Here is a 22050-nt window from a genome sequence, read left to right on the forward strand (position 1 = left end):
CGGATACATAAGTACATCATCGTAAAACTAAGAGGGTGCAATAAATGCACTAGAAAAAGTATTAATTAATTTAAGCAAGTGCGCTTACCAGATAATCTTAGGGTACAATCAACATACTATTAGACGATATTAGTAAGAATAATTTGGAGTAAATGGCGGCGCTTACGTTACCAAGTCAAGTGTCAGATCGATTAGTGAGGGGACATAAGCGTTGATATTTTAATGGGTTTAGTGTTGCCCCGATAAACCAGCACAGTGTCGGTTTTTCACTCTAACAATAAACATACAAATATTTACATAGCATTCTTGTAAAAGATATACACAAGTTCTATAATGGTTTTTCTGATCTGATCAATCTGATCCCAATGTTAATAGGTTTTTAGTTTGAAACAATTAAAACAGCAGAAAAACAAACATTAAAAATATTTAGTTTAGTACAAGTTAAATATTTACGGGCAACACAATGTTTTATCATTGTAGACGGTGTGAAACATGGCATCTATAGTGGCAGCTTCATATTTACGCCGAAAACATTTTAGTGTAATTAAAAAGTTGTAACATCCACTTCGTAAATAGAACAAAGCGCGCCAAAAAAATTTGTTAACATCAAAAAAGTGCACACGAAATAACAGAGATCCTTTTTAAAAAATTAAATAACGGCATATTAGTTTAGTCCCGCTCGCGCTGCTGAGGCGCATGTATGCAAAGAGAATAAAGTGACGGAGTGAGTGGAAGAAGAGAGTAAAAAAAAATCAGAGCGCAAACGAAGCAACGGGGTTTTAAAATTAAAATGCGCTGAATGGCGGAGTATTTTTTCGCTCATGTGTCGTGTTAGGGCGCATTGGCGTTCGCATCCGGCGCGCTGCATTTTAACGAAGCTCCTGCGCGACCGCCAGATAGCGGAAATTACTCGCTGCCGGCACGCGCCGTTAATGCCTACGCTCTATACAAATCTCATATTTACTTGCTGCATTTTGCATATAATCACATTCATTATATTCGCTTTTGGTCGTTGTTGTGTAGCTCACGGCAACGTAAACTTACCTTATCGTCATGATAAAATTTTAGATAAATAAGTCGATGTTTTTGAGCATAATACCTTACAAAGTTATTAAGAATCTAGCTATTAGTCCTGTTTCCCCACTAACAAGATTTGCCTTGGCAGAGGTCTGTCTGGGCGCCAAAAGTTAACCGAGGTTTTTGGGCCAGCCAGGTGGGATTTTACGACAAAAGATTAAAAAATCTTATGTTAAGATTTAATAATTTTCTCTACAAAGACTCAATAGTGTTGAGATGAAATATACGCAACAATATTCAGCCAAATGTGTCCTCACGAACAACGCATTATTTACAAAAATTGTCTGATATTGAGGCACCTTACTCGCAGACTGCGACCGACAATTTTTAATAAAGCCCACGATAAAATATCACTCTAATTAAATAGGTACATGATATGTTTGAAGTTTTCAAAGCGATTCCTACGTGCTTCGACTTAAGTATATACAAACTGTATCATATATATAAAGAGAACATATAATTATATATCAGAGGACACAAATTTCTCGAAAAATAAGAGTATTTAATATCATGAAAGACATTGATGACAATATTCATTTTCATTTAGCGTTTATCAGATTAAAAAAAAATCCGCACTTGTAGTTTTCCTTTGTTCAAACTATCCAAATATACAATGTATTCTGAATTAATTTAACTGGGAATAACCCATTGGAGGTTGGAATATCCGTATGATTCAGTGATACCAACAAGTTTCAACTGGAGCGTTTAAATAGCGACATTAAACACCAAGCGTGGTCGTTAAATAAAGTTTTTATAAACAAAGCGATATACATCTGTAATGACTATTTAATGTTTTCGTTGTGGAAACAACAATTAAAAACACAATTTAATATTAAACTTACATAATTTTAAATATGCTGTAACAGATTAATTTCCCAAAGAGTAAGAGCTCACATATGTTTAATTTTTTTTTTATAATAAACTAATTTGTCGACACTACTACTTCAAAGCTTTGTTTAAGAATAATCTTTCTGTAATATTTCTTTGAGTAATTGATTCATTAAATATATAATCTTCTATCTATAATTATAGATAGAAGATTATAGATGGATGGATGGATGTTTGTTTGAAGGTATCTCTGAAACGGCTCAACGTATCTCGCTGAAATTTGATATAGATGTAGAACATAGAATGGAAGAACACATAGGCTACATATTAAGTTTTCTTTTAAGTCCGCAAGTCTTTTAAGTAAAGACGCAGTTGCGACAGCTAGTACATCTATAATTCATCGAGTGTACAACTTACATAATAATATGAATAAACAGTACGAAATAAAGATACATTTTAAAACTATAACGATATTTAAATTGTTTTTCAGTTATAAATAAAACATTCAGTATAAAGACTACGAAAGCATTTCCAAAATATTCATTCGTAGATAAGCTCCCATTTCTTGGCAAGCAACATTTGTTAAACTTTCTACTTTAATTTCATTATGCATTTTACTAAAATGAATTCCCTTAATTATATTAGATATAAAAAATTAAAAAGCAAAGAGGTTAACATGGTATGGGCATGTTAATACGAGGCAAGAATCGCATGTGACAAGAAAAACTTAAAGTATGAACATATAGGTATAGGCCTAGCTATACATGGATGTATAATATAATATAAAAGATGGTTCATAAATAAGTGACGATTAAAATGATAAATAGATCGATCCTGGAGGACAAACATGTTGCGTTTACCCTACATATACTATGATATAAGGACAGAGAGATGTAAAAATACCTTTAATAACATTCTACGCATATAGTTATATACATATTGTGAAAGAGCAATATTCTCGAGTCGCAATACGATAAGATGAGTTTGTACACGAGCTCTGAGCTGCGAACGAATCGCACAACTTGCGTGTTCCGCTCAATTGAATTACTTACACGCAGGTTTCATTTTGTGTAAGTGACTTACACAGTCCAACTTGTAGATACATCAAATATTTACACTCTTATCATGCGAAACTTTCAAATTACTAAGACACGAATACTCGTAATATTTTTATCTAATACATTTAATTAGCTTACATTGTGTTCTAATTTCTAGGAAGTTTTAATTAGGAATATTTAGCTAGTAAATTGTTTGGTTTAAAACTTTATACAACGACCAAATACCTATTACCTTGAATATCAACCATTATCGATTCCTTTCTTTTTCAAAGATAATGAAAGGGATGGCAATGTTATTAAACAGGTTGCTCAAAGATTACAAGTATAAAAGTTTGTTACTTCAAAAACCTAAAAAACTTAATTTGCTTTCATCCATTTGTTTAACAGTTGCCTTTCTTAGGTAAAAAAGCGCTACTTTTACTTTGGCAAACTTTAAGGCTTGAAGTTGAAAGCTTTGTGGTAACTTCAAAATGTATTCAGTCGTACTATTACTACTTCTCTCAAACAGCAAATAGTTTATATAAATTCTACTCTATGATATACATACAAATATATAAATTAAGAAGGTACGGTCTTATTTACCGTGGTATTTTAATGAATACATTTATACATCAGAACCCCACCAAACTCTAGTGTATGAAAAATAGCATAAAAAGTATATGAAAATAATTATCATTAACCTCTAAAATAAGTCAAGGGCGTGGTTTATTTAAACTTTTTCATACAATATTGTGTCTATTCACCCATGTATAACGAGATTTAGACACGCTCAGAAAGGATCGAGTTTATTTAATCAAACTTCCATTACGCTCACGTCTCGGAGCGTGAAGATAAGGCTTATTCGAATCAACTTCCGCGATTAATACTTACAGAGCTCGGTGAGTATTAAATTGCCAGATTTGGTTGGAATTGTTTTTGCGACAAATGAAATATCAGGAGCAGTTTGCCTGTTAAAGCCGGTAAGCTGGGCTAGCAATTTGTAAGGGAAGTTGGTGCGGCACGAGACGCGACGTGTGGAATCGCAAAGCTAGCAGAGCCCGGGGACGCTTAAGAGTACCATTGTGTACTAAAGCTTTGCCCAAATACACAAATAAAGTAGGTAAACGTTTTATAGAGGTAACGTACACGTGCCGTTTAAGAAGTTTGTTTATTTTCGCCAGCTCGTGACTAAGGAATGGATTACTCACAGAAATACAATATAAAACAAAACCTGAGTGTTTATATTTAAAAATAGTGTACCAAAACTTTATTTTTGAATTACAATTTAAAACATTTCCCCCCAATATTTATTTGGTACTCTAGCGTAATATTATAAAGCTGAAGAGTTTGTTTGTTTAAACGCACTGATCTCAGGAACTACTGGTCCGATTAGAAATCCTTTTCTTGTTGGATAGTCCATTTATAGAGGAAGTCTTTAGGCTGTATAACATAACACTGCGACCAATAGTTTTTTTTTTAATTCCGCGCGGACCGAGTCGCGGCAACAGCTAGTTATAGACCACATAACATAGAACTATGAATGAATTATTTATACATATGATAAATGTAGAGAATATTATGTTAATTAACATACGTTAGCCCTTTTTTTGTTCCAGAGGGGAATGCTTTAGGCATACTCCGTACCTCGGGGAAGGCACGGTAGTTATGTGGGATTCTCTAACATACGTTAACCCTAGAGTCCAGAACAATATGTCAAATGATTGTCGGGCACTAACAAACGGGCACTACAATTGTGTATCCGTGCATTAAACTAGAATATTTTGACCGCAGTCCTCACACGAAGTTGAATGTTAACAATGCAGATCGTTCTCGGTACTATCTCGTATTATATAGTGGCTAGTAACGGTCAATTTGTTCACAATCAAAATTCAGTGAATTGATTTATAGTTTCACAATTGTGCATAATAGATTGTGCAATTTAGGCTCATTTAAAGCTTTAGCTAAAATATCTGACGCTGTCTATCGCTTATTCTAAATATCTGTATAAAACATATCGTCATCCTTGTCATTATCTCTGACAAAACAGAGATAACAATATGTTTTAAACGGGGATTACGATAGTAAAATACACAAGTCTAAAATTATGAGGAAAAGTAAAATTAAATCTGTAAATTTAATTTATCAACTCATATTGATAAGTAACATTACCAAGTTTCGGTTTATGATTCATTGAATTCACGTTCAGTTCTACCAATACTGTTTTATAATGACGCATAACTTTACCATTCTCAGAAAGGAAGACAACAGGATAAATTCAATAAAAAATATTCACAGTACAATAGCTGATGAAGTTCAAACTAACGAACTGTTACTGTACATGTATATAGTTAGAACTATAAAGGCTCGTATATTTTGATGTTATTCGTTTTAGTTTTTATAAAGGATGTCCTATTTTAATTTCTTCACATTAAAAACGGCCTAAAAGTCTTAAGATGTTTAAGTACGCGTTACGTGTCTTAATTAAAATTCAAAAGCTGTCTTTACCTTATGTGTTTGTGCCGAAGCAGTTTGAAGACTAAGAGCTCCTTTAGTATAGCTAAATGTGCACTTAGGCTTACAACTTTTCGTACATAATGCAATTTTAGCTGATCCTCTTTAAGGTTTTTATCTAATATTTTGAGCCGAAAATACTTTATAACACGCTTTGATCTGACACATAATCTCATTGCTTACATGCTTTTATATTTATTTTACAATAAAATAGCATTTTTTAAAATATTATTTAAACTTTCAGATATATGTAACAAAATATTTTTTATAATAAATAACAACAGAAATACTCACGTCCTAAAGATATATTCCAATTCATTTAAAATAAATCAGCGGCAGCACAATAAAAAGCTTTATTTTACAATAAATAGCAGTCATTATTGATTGAACAAATCGTGTCTTTCATATTCAAATAACAAGCTGATACTGAATGAATAAAAAGGGAGGGACCCCCAGTGCCAGATACAACTGTCCAATAAGTCGTAATGAAAACAAACGTAGCTACAAACGCGACCCCTGTTTACTCCCTATATATCTATTTATTTCTTTCCGATCAAATGAATGTTTTATTGCCGAACAAAATAATGTTGCCAGTGTTTACTTATATTTGTTTATTTTTTTTTTGCTTCACGGGAAGAACTTCAAATGACGATAAAGACGCCTTCATTTTCGCAATCCGTAACCGCATCCGCAAACCTTATCCCAGACACAATGGACCTCTGGTTACATTATCAAAATTATTAAATTAAGTAATATCCACATCAAGTCATTCTTTTTAGGGTTCCGTGCCTCAAAGGGAAAAAAGGACCTCTTATAGGATCACTTTGTTGTCCGTCCGTCTGTTTGCCAAGATTTTTTTCAAGGTATTTTAATTCTGAATATTAATTTTGTAATAATGCTAGACAAACAATTCAATAATAATCTTTGTTTAGATATAAAAGAGGTCAAGTGTAAACGCGAGTATGCGTGCCAAAAATAATTGCATGACACGCTGCAATTTATACTAATAGGTGATTATTGCACACCACCCGCAAAAGAACACATATAAAAACGCACCTGAGATAAATACAATATCAAAAATAAATATGAAATGTTCTTGATTTATTAATCTATATGTGACATCAGTTTTAAGCGGTAAGGTTCTGTTCCAAAGTTTACTACGCACAACCATAATCTTTAATCTGAGCTACAATGTTTTTATAAGAAAATTACGATTATGATGTAGTTATTTTAGTTGTCTGCTTTATGTTATTGAACGGATATTGTTTTGATGATGAGAAAATCACAAATTGCCTGAATGTAATTAATTTTCCCTACATCGATTAAGTAAGTGAACAAATTTTATTTTACATTTTCCATTATTATAAAGAAAATTAACGTAAAAACTGTGTCATATTTCTTCTCCAAGACTATTTAATAACGCTTATACAATAAAATAAATGGACACAATGCAAACAATACTTATGCAAAATAGAAAATGATAATATTCCTTAATTATTTCTTCATTTTTCATTCCTGGTTACCCGTAGTAAATGGGAACGAGATAAGGGTTGGCAGTAAACAGAAACTGTTTATATACAGGAGAATTCAGGTGAGCTTTTACTAGTGTACATACCGCACTGAAATTACGGCCGCTAAGTTGGCAAAAATGCAAAGCCCGACGTTCGGTCGTGTTGTCGACACGAAATTACCATTTCAGTGCAGCCTACGGACGAATGAATATGTATCGAGACCGGCTCGGAATGTGGCTGCCGGTTTGATGGCAATTTTGTTAGCGACGCCGAAAATACATTTAAATATTTCGATTTGTATACACTTCGATCATGATTGATATTCATTGAGTTATGCATCACTTGACTTGCAATCTGCAGGTCCTGGGTTCGAATCCCGACATGTACCAATGTGTTTTTCGATTTTCCGATTTACATATGTACATTTATCCGACGTTCTTACAGTGAAGGAAAACATCGTGATGCAACCTGCACATATCTGAGAAGTAATTCAAAAATATGTGTGAAGTCAACCAACCCGCACTTGGCCAGCGTGGTTGACTATGGCCTAATCACCCTTAACTTAGGGTAGGCTCCGAGCCCCTCGGTGGGGACGTATAGTGAGCTGATGATGATGAGTTATGCATTTCGTTAATGATAAGAGTAGAATAACGTACATTAAAATAAAATACCTCTAACTTTAGTGGACATCACATAATTCGTGTAGCATTAACAATCATCAGACAGAGCATGTAGAAAATAGAATTAAACTTAGTTAAACGTTGCGTTTCTATCCATTATGCGCGCGACATTCTGTGGCCAAACTTTCGCGCTTCCAACCTCGACAAACTGGTGCACAGTACCCGATTCCAACGTTTAATGTTGTTACTGTTGCCGACCGTGGATTCAGCGCCTGATTTAATGTGATTAAAACACTATGCACCCCGGTTACAGCCCGAGACGTAGACACGTAACTATTAAATAGTATCACAAACTACTGTTTCGACAATCGAATCAGAGTAATGCATTTGTACGAATATATGTCGTACCTAATATTATTTAAATATATTTATATGCCTGGTTTGAGCATTTATTTGCCAAAATCATTCGCAAATCGGATCTCTTTTGGAAGATTTTACATTTTTTTTAATCTTACAATTTATTGTTAAAGTACCGTTAAAAAGGGACTATGAAGTTGTACTTATTTCGTACTGAACTCCTAAAATACCATAATTCATTTGTGTTAATCTCTGATTTTGGTATGCATTCGACAATAGCACTATTAGTCAAATCCATAGAGTGCGTTTTTGCATCATCAAAAATACTTCAAGGTTGTTCTAGCGCGATCGTTGTTCCCATTACATAATAACGAATGAATCAAACTTTGATTGTTGTTTATCAATTCTATGAATAATGACGCCCTCTTCTTACACAACTCGGAAATTTATTATCAGCAAAACTCAAATACGGATTCTATACTTACGTAGTTTTAGACAACTATTAAAGTAAGCTACCAAAGGTCTACTAGTACTAAAAACCTTGTTAGGAAAAACGACAAAAGTCACCAGAACTTTTCCTTTAATTTAGAGAAACATATTGTTTCGAGGTAAACACATAAATGAGTACGTAAAATTACTAATTAATTATTACTGATATTTGTACGTATATACATAGAATAATCGATTGCGTATATATTCGATGCGGCCCGCGTACGCCACGTGCTTACCCACCAACGTGAACAAGGATTATTTAGTTTACTGAATCCGATTTCATCCTACTGACACGAAAAGCGAAATCCTGACAAATAATCACTATACTAAATCAAGATGAAAGACGTATTTTTTCTGCTGTGCGAAAACGTGAACTAAAACTCAATATATTTTTCTTTTCCTCCTACCTATTCTTACTTAAGCGACGTAAATAATGTTTTACTTAGAAAAAATGTTTGTATCGTTTCTAATGTACGTTTTATTAGAGTTATTTTTTGATATTTATTATAACGTATGGCTTATTTTCTTTCAGGGAAATAAAAAAAAAATTGAATTCATTTTCAATTAATAAATATTTAATCGAAATCATTTTTTTTACAATTAATCACTCTTGTAACTTAATAAAAAATGTCAAATATTTTATCTCTCAAAACATCGATGTAGAGTCGGTGTCAGAGGAAGTTCACACCGTTGCGTGTCGCCTCCCCTCGCTGTGACCGCAGCAAGATAACGCTCGGGAAGTGATTTTATGTCAACGCTTTATAATAATCGCTCAGTGGGATGTGATAATAATAGAAAAAAACATCGAAGCACACACGCGTACTTTTGCTTCATTATTAGGTATGTTTACAATTATGGCCATTAACTTGATGTATTTCTGTTGCTACTTTTCATTTGTTTAAATTTTACCAGTAAGTTTAAAACAGTGTTATAAAACCAACTCTCTATATTCGTGAATTATTTGTATTTTAGACTTTTTAAGTATTTCTATACGTCCCTAGCGAGGGGTTCTGAGTCTACCCTAAGTTAGGGATGACTACGTCATAGTTAACCACGCTGGCCAAGTGCGGGTTGGTTGACTTGACACATATCTTTGAATTTATTCTCAGATATGTGCAGGTTGCATCACGATGTTTTCCTTCACCGTAAGAACGTCGGATAAATGTACATATGTAAATCGGATATCGAAAAAACATATTGTTACATGTCGGGATTGGAAGCCAGGATCTGCAGATTGCAAGTACTGAGCCACCGACGCTCCTCCAGTAGGTATTTGTTTCAACATAACATTTCAATTAAAATATGATAGTTGTTTTGATATCTCAGATTCGTTTACCAGTTTTGCCTTTATCTGTGAGCCATACAAATTGTTGGTGTTCCGGTCCGTATAATTTGCAGTGATCCGTAAATACATTCTGGCCTTCCCATATTAATGAAGTTTAATTAAGGCCACGGAATAAGTTTTTCCTTGTTTAACTTTAACGACGAAAATACGTTCTTTGAGGCAGAGTAACAATGATCTACGATGATTATGATGAAGACGGACAAAGATTGTACCACGAATTTCATCTACTATTGTTATACAATTCACAATTTAGTAAATGCAATTTTGGATGTATGGATATTTATTACCACGAAACTCCAAAACGGTTAATATGCTCTGTGTAAAATATGACCACTGAAACATATTGTCTGGAATAGCTTAATGCGGATGTTGCGTGCGACATCTAGTAGCATAATAGATAACTTACCGTGTCGTCTGTGGGAGTAGGGATCACTGACGTCACTATCTTTGTATATAACTGAGTGGACCCGGGTTCGAGTCCCGTTGGGAGGGAAGTATCGACGAGCGTGCTCCACGAAATATGTTCCATCACTTGTGATCATCTTCCCCTCGAACACACCTTCTGTCACGGAACCGAAGACAGTAGAGTGTGGGTCGTCTGTGAACAAAACAATGATATTTAATAAAATAAAATTCACAAAATTCCTACAATACTGTTTAACGTTAACTTTTCATTTTTAATTAGAAAAGCATGGATAAGAAAATGTACTATCTGTACGATAATATAAGACAAATTCCTCTTTCCAAATAAAAGAACTTTATACTTATAATATTATTTTTAAAAATATAACACGAATAAGCAAAACATGCCGTAATTATAGGTAAGATTTTCACTAAAAAATATTTTTTATGCTAAGATAACAAATGATTATACTGGATAAAGTATAATATAAAGTCTAGACCAGAGATTTGATACGAACAGCATGATCTTAGCAATAGAAATACAACACCGCCTACTTTCTACAAAGAAAGTGCACAAACACTTTCACTGAAATTCGAACCTTCAACAGAGAATGATACGTCTCTTGATATATGAAGCGAAAAAATCTATTATTAAAGCTTTTACAAAAGACTTGATAAATTAAATATGTACAGTATTATTAACTATGCATATTAAATAAAAATTCTACTAATTATAATACGTAAATGCGTATCTTACTAATATTATAAATACGAATGGTCAGATGGATGGGTGAATGTTTGTTAGAAGATATCTCCAGAACGACTTAACGGATCTTGGTGAAATTTGGCATAGATGTGATAAAGACATAGGATATTAATTATTTTTTCAACGCGAACAGAGTAACAGAACGGAGCACGCAACTAGTATTAATATAAAGTCATTATTTGAAGTAATTGAATGTAAGCTTGTATGAATGTTCGTGGCGAAAACTTGCAAAATACAGGCTGTATTGGTTGTTCGATAGAAAAAATCGGAAACAAATAATCATTTTATGATGAAAAGTCATTGCCACTTGAAATGTAATGCCGTATAAAATTTTTGAAAAGCAATTGTGAATGGTAAAAGCCGCATTAAAACGCACCAACGAATCCCTCTTATACTGCTGAGCGAATGCGTAAATAGCCGTACGTGTACATCATTGTTGATATGTTCATTCAATACGAGCATTGCCTGACAGATGAGTTTTTAAATTTAAAAATTAACTAGCTGCGCCGAACCGAAAAAATCTTGTATCAAATTTCATCAAAATCCGTTGTGCCGTTCCGGAGATACCTTCAAACAAACATCTATCCATCTAACTAAACTTTCCTATTTATAATATTAGCAAGAAGTAAGCTTTACAAATAACTGCACAGACTGTAATATTATAACAATTTCTGAAAAAGTTTTACATAAAACATTCTAATTTAAACAATAAAACATAACTTTACAATGCTCTTCACATAAGGTTAGAACAAAAACATAAAACAGCGGTAATATTTTCGCAACGAGAACCAACATAAACCCGGACTCCTTAAACAAGCAAGAATTCATACATTGCTATTTGTTTTATAAACAATACATTGAAACTAACTAACGAGGCCTGTAATGTTCGTTGTTACGCGGTAAATTAATTAGGCCCTTAGTTATCCGGGACGCTTTTATAAAGACCACAAGCATCTGCGTTACGGATATGTGTAAACAGTGATTAACTTATTATTCATAAATAATTTCTATTAAATATGCATTATAGTACAAGAGTTATTAAACTTTTAACATCTAAAAATATTCTTAATAGGTATAAATGTACATTGATCATGCGTTTCCGAGAGAAAAACCTCGTTTAAAATATATCGTTATCTCTGTTTTGTCAAAGATATCGACAGAGATGACGATATGTTTTATACAGAGATTTCGATCACAAAAACCCTCGAGTCCTTTTAGTTTTAAAATGTAACAAAAATAATTTCACTCTTGTATATTTTAAAAGATACCAATAAAAAACAAAGATGAAAGGCTGTTCTAAAAATACTATACAACAAATAGAAAAAATATTTCCAAAACAAAACAACAAAACTCATCTCAAAAACACTTCAAACGTTACGTGACGTAACTCAAACTGAAGATCCGAGATATGAAACTGTGATCAAATAAAAAGATAGAACGTTCTACATTAACTAAGCAGACATATTCAACAAAACTATTTCACTCGTACGTAATTTTATTACATAAATGCTTTGATTTACGGTAAGTTAGTCATGGTATTGCAATTTGATTCCTTAACTATATTTTTTCATTTATTGTAGCAACGCTTTATGCCTTCAAATATTAATCGACCTTTAACATAAATCGCATTTGTTTTCCGTGAAATTAAATTTTTGCACAGGTGAGTTTGAATCAAAAATAGTGTTGATGCGTGAATAACAGCTTGCAAGCCTACAGAACCAACATGCATGATTTTCGAGTCACTGCTTTTGTTTCCAAAAGATGATTGACATATGGTGCTTTTCCTGTTAAAAATTTACGACATTATTATTATATCTACTTTGAACTTTACTGTTTTATATAATTACCAACTACTGTTGAAGAACGTAAGGTTCTTCTAAAATATTGTGGTTTTAATATTATAATACTCCATTTAAATTTTGAAATTATAAATTTGATTTAAAAATTACAAAGGTCACTAAAATTCGCCTGTTAAAATAATTAGGTTGCACAAAATTTCATTTAATTTTATATGTTTAATAAGTTTGTCCCCGATTTAATTTCCACTATTTAAATTAATTTTTTCAAATGTTTTAGTTACATACATAAGAAGAAAATAATAAATTCACAACCCTTACATAATGTCATGTATGAAATGTTAGTTAGGTTATGTCATTAGGTATTCTATTTAACCCTTTCGTTTTAGCATCAAACAAATGTTTCGGATGCCGTGTCCAAACAACATTACAGTGTAAATGAATAATGCTGCGGTGAGTCACATCGTTAGCAACCAGGTGACAAAGGGTTAGACACCGGCCTAAGTTATAAACTACGTATTTAAATGTACTATTATGCTCTACTTCCTTCCTCGTGTGCCGTTCCTATGTTGTTTGGTTGTTAAAAAGACATTTGGGATTAAAAAAAAAACAATTACAAATTCATTGTTTATTGACTTTATCTTTTGTTGTATAATTTAAATAAATTATTATTAATTAAAGTTAACAAAACACATTAAGGGTACGTAGTAACAGTAGGTGATAGAAATATGAAATTAAATTGGAATGAGAAATACTAATAAAAAGTCGAGCGTTCGAAAACGAGACAAAGAGAAATACAAGTGCTTTGAAACATGAAAATTGAACATTAAAGAAACAATAAGCAAGCTTTATCTGGAAGTTCAACGCCCGTCCTCTGCCAATTTCGATCAAATTGAAACCAAATTAGATTTTCTCAAACAAATATTCTCGCTCGCTAAATATTTCTAACGCTGCAATGTCAACTTCGTCGGCTGCAAAGTTTAGGCTATTTCTTTGTGCTGTCTTACTGTCAATTTAAATTTGCAGTTAAAATTATTTTATAATTTTATCAACCTAAGTGAAAGTACTAATAGTTAAGGAAAGAAGACGTAGTATTTTTTGCTTAAAAATTTAGCGCTTTTTGTCCATGACGAAAATAAAAAACCTAAATTTTTTCTACGTTACTATGCATCTGCCAAATTGTGATGTTCGTTAGCGTGAAACATTGACTCTATTGTATCTGAGCTATAGAACAAAATACATAATTTTTTTTCAATTCATTCAATAGATGCAACGAATCCCTGACAAAGGTTGTTGACCTGAATTTGAGATGCATTGAAGATTTATCGATAATCCATATCGAAGGACCTCTAGAAGAACTAGGTGAGATGGAGGCTGTCTGAATCTTTTTCTCAAAATTTAAATATAATTTTATCTAGCAGTAAAGCCGTTCAAAGTGGCAGTAGTAAATGGCGCGTCCGCTTGCAAATGCGTTCCTCGCTCCAGATCTTTTGTGATGCGAGTTAAGTTATGAAAAGCTCACCAAACATGAGCTTTGCGAATTCAGAGACATAAATCACGATAAGCTCCAACCGAATGTAACTTTAAACGTTAAATGTGCTAATGCGACCAGAAAAAACCTTGTCGCGTCCATTAGGAAAATAGCTTTTTTGGCAAGGCTCGCCGTCGCTTCAATACTCGCCACCCGACTGAGACTTCTAATATGTCAAACATTTGCCCGCAGACCTTTTGCCAACTGACAAATATTGGCAGATTTTTTTCGCCTACTAAATGTGTTTAATTATCAAGTACACAGTATTGCTATCATAATCTCCCTTATCTCGATTGTAAAAACAGCTTATTTTATCTTTTCGTTTTTATCGCTATCGAAGTCCATATTTGCCTTGCGATGTCGCTTTTTGTTTATAATAAGATGGAAATATCTGCGCTTTCAATATAAGCAATGTAAATGTCTATTGCTATGGTAAGTAGCGAGACATTAATTAGCTGTAAGGTAACAAAGGAAGCATGAGAGTTAGGTCCGTATAACGCATGTTAGAGCAGCGTATAAAAGCGGATCTGTGGAGCGAGCCCGTAGGCGAACTACCACGCTTGCGTGAGCGGCGCAATCGTTAATGTGGTTAGACGAACCCATTGTTAAAGCCATTGATGTTGGATTGTAAGCGTCGACCATTTGAGAGTGCATGGAGCTATATTGAAGCCTTGTTACCACTCGTATAGAATGGAAAACAAATCCAATAGAAAGAATGTAAAAACTCATATGAACTCAAAATAAAAAGTATAGTAGGAATATAAATATTTCATTTCCGATAAACTTCTGGAAATGTAAGGATTTGTTAGTAGATATGACTTAAAATTTCATGGATTTTCAACAACATGGAGCAATTATTTTTTAAAATATAAAGTAAGAAAGTCTGCTAATTTGCAAAGAGTATTTCATTGTAAAAATTCTAACCAACTCGAAAGTTAAACAAAGAATATTTTCTTTTTTTTTAAAAGAAAATTTTAACTTTATAAGAAAGCGAGTACTTGTATATCTAAACTAAATTCGAATAAGCGGCCCGTACTCTTCCCAGCGTTGTTAAATATTAAAAGGGCCTTTAACTCCGTGTAACGGCACTACAATTCCGCGAAGTTTTATTTACAACTAAACAATGAGATTGAATGAGAAGCAATTGAGACGAGACAATTGCTCGCTGCCGATTCGTCGTATGATATCGTTTCATTAAAGCTCATGTAAAAAACAAGGCCAGACTGATTCTTATACAGTCCAATAATACTTAATATAGAAATCAAACATGCAGAAGATTGATAAAATATTAGCCGTGTAACCGATATAATAATTAATTTCCTTTCAGATGTTTTATGACGTAACATTCATTTTACGTCATAATACATCTTTTTGAGGAAATTTGCTTCGTTTTTTGAGGAAAATTATTATACTTTTTTTATTTTCGAACTCTCTTAAACAAGATATTTTTCAAATCGTAATTTAAATGTCTTGTTTCGAGAATGAAACTTTGAATAAAATACTCTCAAGATATAGAAACATTCATGTTCCTAACGAACACTAAAATGGCGGTGGACCATTGAAATGCTTCTACCAGTTGCTCATCACATTTCAACAATTTAAATGGTAACAATTAAATCGTAAATCGTCAGGTTGAAGAAACGTGATATTCTTTTTTCTTAAAGCTCATTGAAGTTTATTTCAAGTGCATGCCGGTGTCACATTATACAATCAGACGATGTGAGTCGGGTGTTCATTACATAGGTATTTTGATACGATATCATTTCTCGGAAGCCGTCGACGCGCGTCATACCTCAACAATGGCAAAGGGTCCGACAACTTGGTATTCGTATCAGTACGCTATCGCAACCAACGTCAGTAACTATCTTATTTGAGACCGTTTAAATTTAACTTTATTGTTTTGGATGTTTGCAATGTTATTAAACATATTTATCGATAATTGGACCGACTATGCTGTAATTCACAAGGTAATTGTGATTATTTTCGTCGTATATTTAAAAACTAATTGAGTGTAATCAAAGTTAATAAAATTGCTAAAAAGAAATCTCTGTCAGCCATAAGTGAAACATTTCAAATATATTTTAAAGATACTTTTCTTTGAAGACGGGAAGCAATATAATCTCATTAATAAATTATACTCTTGAATATATAAAATATTTAACGTGGGTTGTAGTTTATAAAATTGTAGTTGTCATTATTTCAATAAGTTGCAGGGTGACGAGGGAGTCTGCGCGGTCCGAGCCAAGGGGTCAAGTCTCTCTTCACTTGACTTGCAAATTCCAGTGTAAAGTTTAAGTTAGCTGACATTTATTAATATAAGTAACACTAAATTCTTCATTTTCTGTTTATTACTCATTAGTAAGAAGGAAGACTTACGAAGATTAAAATTATTATTTTAGACTTGCTAAATGTAATATAAAATATTGGTAAATATTGAAAAAAAACACTTAAGGAGTAGGTAAACTGAGGTACAGCTTTAATAAGATGAAGATATGCCCCCTGTTAACCTTGAGTCTACAAAAAATTGTCCTTTTAATTTTCAAAGAGCAAAAAGAATCACTGTGTATATACATATATGTATATATCTAACCAGTACTGTGTTAATTTTATTAACTGCCGGGAAAAAGTTTGCGTCGTCAGCGTACCGGGCGGCCGTAAATTTTCCGATTTTAAGGACTCTTGAAGTACGGGTTTTATAGTATATCATTACAGTTTGAATTTAAAATAAAAGTGAGGGGAGATATAAAACAAAAAACAATCTATTTTTTGAATATACAACCAGAGATAAATAATTAAAAAACAGTACAAATGGTAGGTAATTGGGTTTAAACAATTTTAAGACTCTTGGAATACTTTATTTTTTCTTAAAAAGCCGTATACGTAGAGTGGCCAGTAGTTTATGTACTCTACATATAAGTAACATTAATATTTACTACAAAATAAGACTTATCGGAACCCATTTCACATCCGATAAGGCAACTTTAGCAATTTGGGTGTTGCCAATAAATTTATTTTGCATAAATATAATATTAAATATCCCTTATTCATCTATTCGTACACCCACTTAGTGTGGGCGATAAGTTAGAGTACAGACTTTGTATTATAATAACGTATACTAGCGATTCCGAACATGAATTTAACAACAGTAACAACGCATTATTCCAAAGCTTTTCGCTTCGTCATTTAATACGCAACCGCAAAACTCCATACTAATTAATTAGTCGGAAAACATGATTAACATAATTATATGGTAAATTATTTCCTCTAATAACCAATGTCAGGTTAGGAAATTAGTGTAAAAGTTCGTTAGGAAATTAATTTTAGAATTTTAACTAATATTTAATTACTATCTATCGCCCAGGACTCCGTCCGAGCGGGATTAGAAAAAGAGAACAAAATTATTAGCCTATTTGTTCTTCCGGACTGTAATCTATATGCTTGCCAAATTTCATCTCGACGTTCAGACGTTCTGAAGGTACCTTCAAACAAACATCCAGCCATCTATCTAAACTTTAGCATTTATAATATTATTTATTAAGAATTATAATATTCGTAAGAAGCAAGATGTAGTAAGAAGAAAAAAAATAATGAACATTCTATTCTCCCTGCATAAAATGTCGGACTTTTAAAGATCACAAGAAAGTATCTCATGCTATCTCTGTCTAACTTAAGGACAGAAACTTATGAGATTAAATTTAATGCTTCAAACAAAGGCATCATTAACTAATTACAAATGAGCATGACTTTGTAGTCTTTCTTTGTTCTTATATTCTTATGTTATAATATTCAGAGATAAAATCAACAAAGAATTGTATTTCGCAATATAAAAGATTACAGACGTTTGTAGGGCAACGTATGCGTAACTGTTTCAACACATTTGCTTTTCATTTGATTGTTTTTATAAATAAATTTACGATGAATTTATACTGAATACGATAACATGCATCAAAGATAATTTATTTTACATTTTCGAAATTTTAACTACGAAATATGAAAATAAATCCAACCAAAACAAAATGCGTGTTACAATTGAATTTTAATTTAAAATACATCACAATAAAATTAAATATAATTTTATTTAAATAAAAAATCATTATTTATCTAAGAAATTGTTACAAAATTCCTTTGTATTAGCAACACAACGAAGATAGAAATCAAATCTTAAACAGTCGAATGATTCGATTAGTAGACGGACGTAGGACGAGTTGCGACTGCGAGCAATTGCAGGGAGCCCGTGAGGTAAGTAGGACGACGAACTGCGGATCGATGGCACAGCGGTGCACCCGCGGACCGCGACCATTGCCATTCCCAACAACTTTCTACCTACCTGTACACGCACTCTGTAAGCGCTCACATAAAAGCTTCCGTTACCGAACTTTTAAACGAGCGACGCGCTTTTTGCAATAAGTGCTCAAGTATCTTCTGTGTAATCTGACAGTTTCGAAAATTGTTATTTTAAAATAGAAGGTTGACAAAAAAGTATCCAAAGTTTAAAGTACAGTCAGCGTCATATAGATCGTCACAGACAAGATATGCAAATATATAGGTACACCAAAAGTATTCAATTATATCGGTACAACAAAAGTCTTCAAAATAATAGATACATTCACCCTGCTCAAATACATCGGTACATACACAGCGTCAAATATATGAGTACATGCAAGATGCTCATAAATATCGTAGCAGCCACAGCGTCATAAGTAACGAAGCAGTCAAGGTGCGCAAAAATATCGGTACATTTGACAAAATTGAACTCTATCTCTATATACTTGTGATACAATTTGGAATAAACTACTTCTGTTACATTCATTTGACACTTTGCATCAAACCATTATTTCAAAATTTATTAAAAGTGTTCGACGCGGATGACAGATATTAGGTAGATAAAACCAACATCAAATTTAAGTTTGTCATCATATATGCTAGTTTGGTCTCGTGGCCTTACCGTTCGTCGCCGTTTGTACGTAAGGTCGGCGGTTCAAATCCCAAGCCACTATTTTTTTTTATATTTAAACTTTTTAATTTTAATATCGAAGCACATGTAATTAAATTCTATCGCCGTAGTTATTAGGTACTTTTTGATATTGCCTTGGACTAATGAGTTTGACCGTTAAAGTACTTTTCTATTTCAAACAAAAATGAAGGAGATAAAGCGATGCTATTGGCATGTAATTTGTTTATTACTCATGTTTGTTAAACTTGTACCGGTAAAAATAACACTTTTACTTTTACCTTTTACTGATACTGATTATATTTAAGAAACAAAGAAAAAAAACTGAATGTTAATATCCAAACTACATCAAATTTTTGGCCGATTGCAATAAACATTCCAGTGTGCGTGGGCGCGCACACATATGTAGATAACACTTGTACGTATAGTTTCCGCGCGTACCATTCTTAAAACCCGCAAAGACAATCCACGCTCCGCCCACTCACTTCACCCGCGATGGTCTGACCTAATTGTTGTTAACTTTCTTTCTACCCGACAGCGAAAATTATAAAAAAAAAATTGTCGAGCAAAATTTTACATTACCAAATTTTTACTGGTTATGAAAAAATAACCCCGTGATTGATAAAATGAAAAAAAAGTAGCCTGAGATTCGAACCGGTAAACTTACATATTACGGCAAACATACTAGAATACTGCGCCAATCTAGTATTATATATATTGTGACAAGGCAAAATTTGATATTAGTTAATACGTATCTGTCATATTCGGCGTGACAAACTTTTATAATATATTTAAGCGTTATGACAGGAGAAGAAAAATATTGGGTTGCCCAGTAAGTTCGTGCCGCTTTATAAGGAAAATTGAAACCCTGTTCTCTTAAATTTTTGGAAATGTTTTTAAATTATATTGGTACGACTCTATACCTAAAACGTCTTTTATTATTGGATAAAATTTTTAAAATTAGTTTTTATCTCAACCAATGAATTGAAATTATTCACAATATAGAAATTTTTGTGACGTTTGATAATGGTGGAAATCCGAAAATGAATCCACTTCAGCTACAGTCTATTGTAAGCTTTATATCGAAAATCAGAACGAACTTTCCGGACAACCTATAATGTTAATACAAAGTGTCAAATGAATGTAACAGAAGTAGTTTATTCCAAATTGTATCACAAGTATATAGAGATAGAGTTCAATTTTGTCAAATGTACCGATATTTTTGAGCACCTTGACTGCTTCGTTACTTATGACGCTGTGGCTGCTACGATATTTATGAGCATCTTGCATGTACTCATATATTTGACGCTGTGTATGTACCGATGTATTTGAGATGGGTGAATGTATCTATTATTTTGAGGACTTTTGTTGTACCGATATAATTGAATACTTTTGGTGTACCTATATATTTGCATATCTTGTCTGTGACGATCTATATGACGCTGACTGTACATTATTTCTTTACTAAAGGCAAATTGCGTATGTATATATGGATGTATATAAATAAACATATTATATCTACGTACAAACATGAATATGCAAACTGAGATAAAGAGAAGACGCTGTTTCCTGGTATACAGACGATGGCCTAGTTCGTGGGACAGAAGTTCTCCGAGTTGGTGCATATTTGATTAATATTATGTTTTAATATTTTTTTTCGATTTGGTAGATATCGACTATCATAATTAAAAACCAGAGGTAAATCTCATCATAAAAATTCTCGTTTACATTGAAATAAATACCGGCTGTATTTACCGGTACCGAAAATTTCCGGATAATTCTCAAGTGGATCCAACCAGACGATGAGGTATTCAAAATGAAATTTACAGGAAATTATTTATTCCGGAGCAAAATATAAAGTATGTATAAAAGTATTTATTCGCATAGATATAATGGTCGGGTCGTTGGCATCGGTATTGAGCTCGGCAACCGACTTTAAAAGTCGAGTGGCCGAAAGCTCCCAATTAGCCAGGACTTTGACGCCGTCCCCACGGTAATTGCGAAAAGAAATATGTTTTACTGCTCCCTTGGAATTATTAATGAAGATCTATCGAGACCTTTCGAGGGAGTTTGTCTTCAACGATTCGATTATATGAAAAAATGTAGGCCACATTTTGGGAATCGACGTTTTAATATTTTGTTTGTATCCTCTCGCTTTATTTTTTGCTGCACGATTACAAAGATCCAATTGTACGGTTAAAATCCTGAGATGATTAATATCTAAATTTAGATATGTGTGTTTATTTGGCACGATCGCAAGTTCTTATACGTGATGACCTTGACAGTTATGCTAACTTGGTACGCCAAATATGATATGATACATTAAACGACTAAAGCTCTCTACACACCTCCATCTTATGGACAAAACTGAAAACTGTACAGTTTTACTGACAACAGTCCGACTCATAAGTTAGAACTAAAGGTGTTGATTAACATTTCAACTGTAAAAGTTATGTTAAATATTATAGTAATTACTTATTATCAGCACGTACAAACAACTGAATTATGGCTACTGATGTTTAAATATTAAGCTGGACAACATAATTAATACAATCTTACTACAGGCCAAAACAAAATCTTAAACACTTTCGCAAACGCTTTACAAGATTTTCGCGGGGACACAAGTACTGAGACTTATTAAGTTTAGTCAGGGGGTGCGAGTGCAAACAATAGGGCTTTTATCTTGGACGTGGCGCAGATAACGTCGTCGCCTGCACAATGCTAGTCTGGCTGCAGGGTCGCAGACAGTCCACAAGCCGTCACCCGCAAACTGACTTCAACGACACTACACGACACACTTCAGCTTAAAGGGTCATCTCTAAACAG

At 33.1% G+C, this 22050-nt stretch overlaps 1 protein-coding gene across 1 annotated transcript in view; it reads right to left on the reverse strand.

The window, feature by feature from the left end:
• The window catches only part of kuz (zinc-dependent metalloprotease kuz), a 69293-nt gene that overhangs the window by 10298 nt on the left and 36945 nt on the right, over positions 1-22050 (reverse strand). The window contains exon 4 of the mRNA XM_013309693.1: positions 10185-10376. Coding sequence (XP_013165147.1) covers positions 10185-10376 — 192 coding nt within the window. The remainder of the gene's footprint in view (positions 1-10184; positions 10377-22050) is intronic.

Source organism: Papilio xuthus, unplaced genomic scaffold (assembly GCF_000836235.2).
Source record: "Papilio xuthus unplaced genomic scaffold, Pxut_1.1 DF827777.1, whole genome shotgun sequence".
Classification (NCBI taxonomy): domain Eukaryota; kingdom Metazoa; phylum Arthropoda; class Insecta; order Lepidoptera; family Papilionidae; genus Papilio; species Papilio xuthus.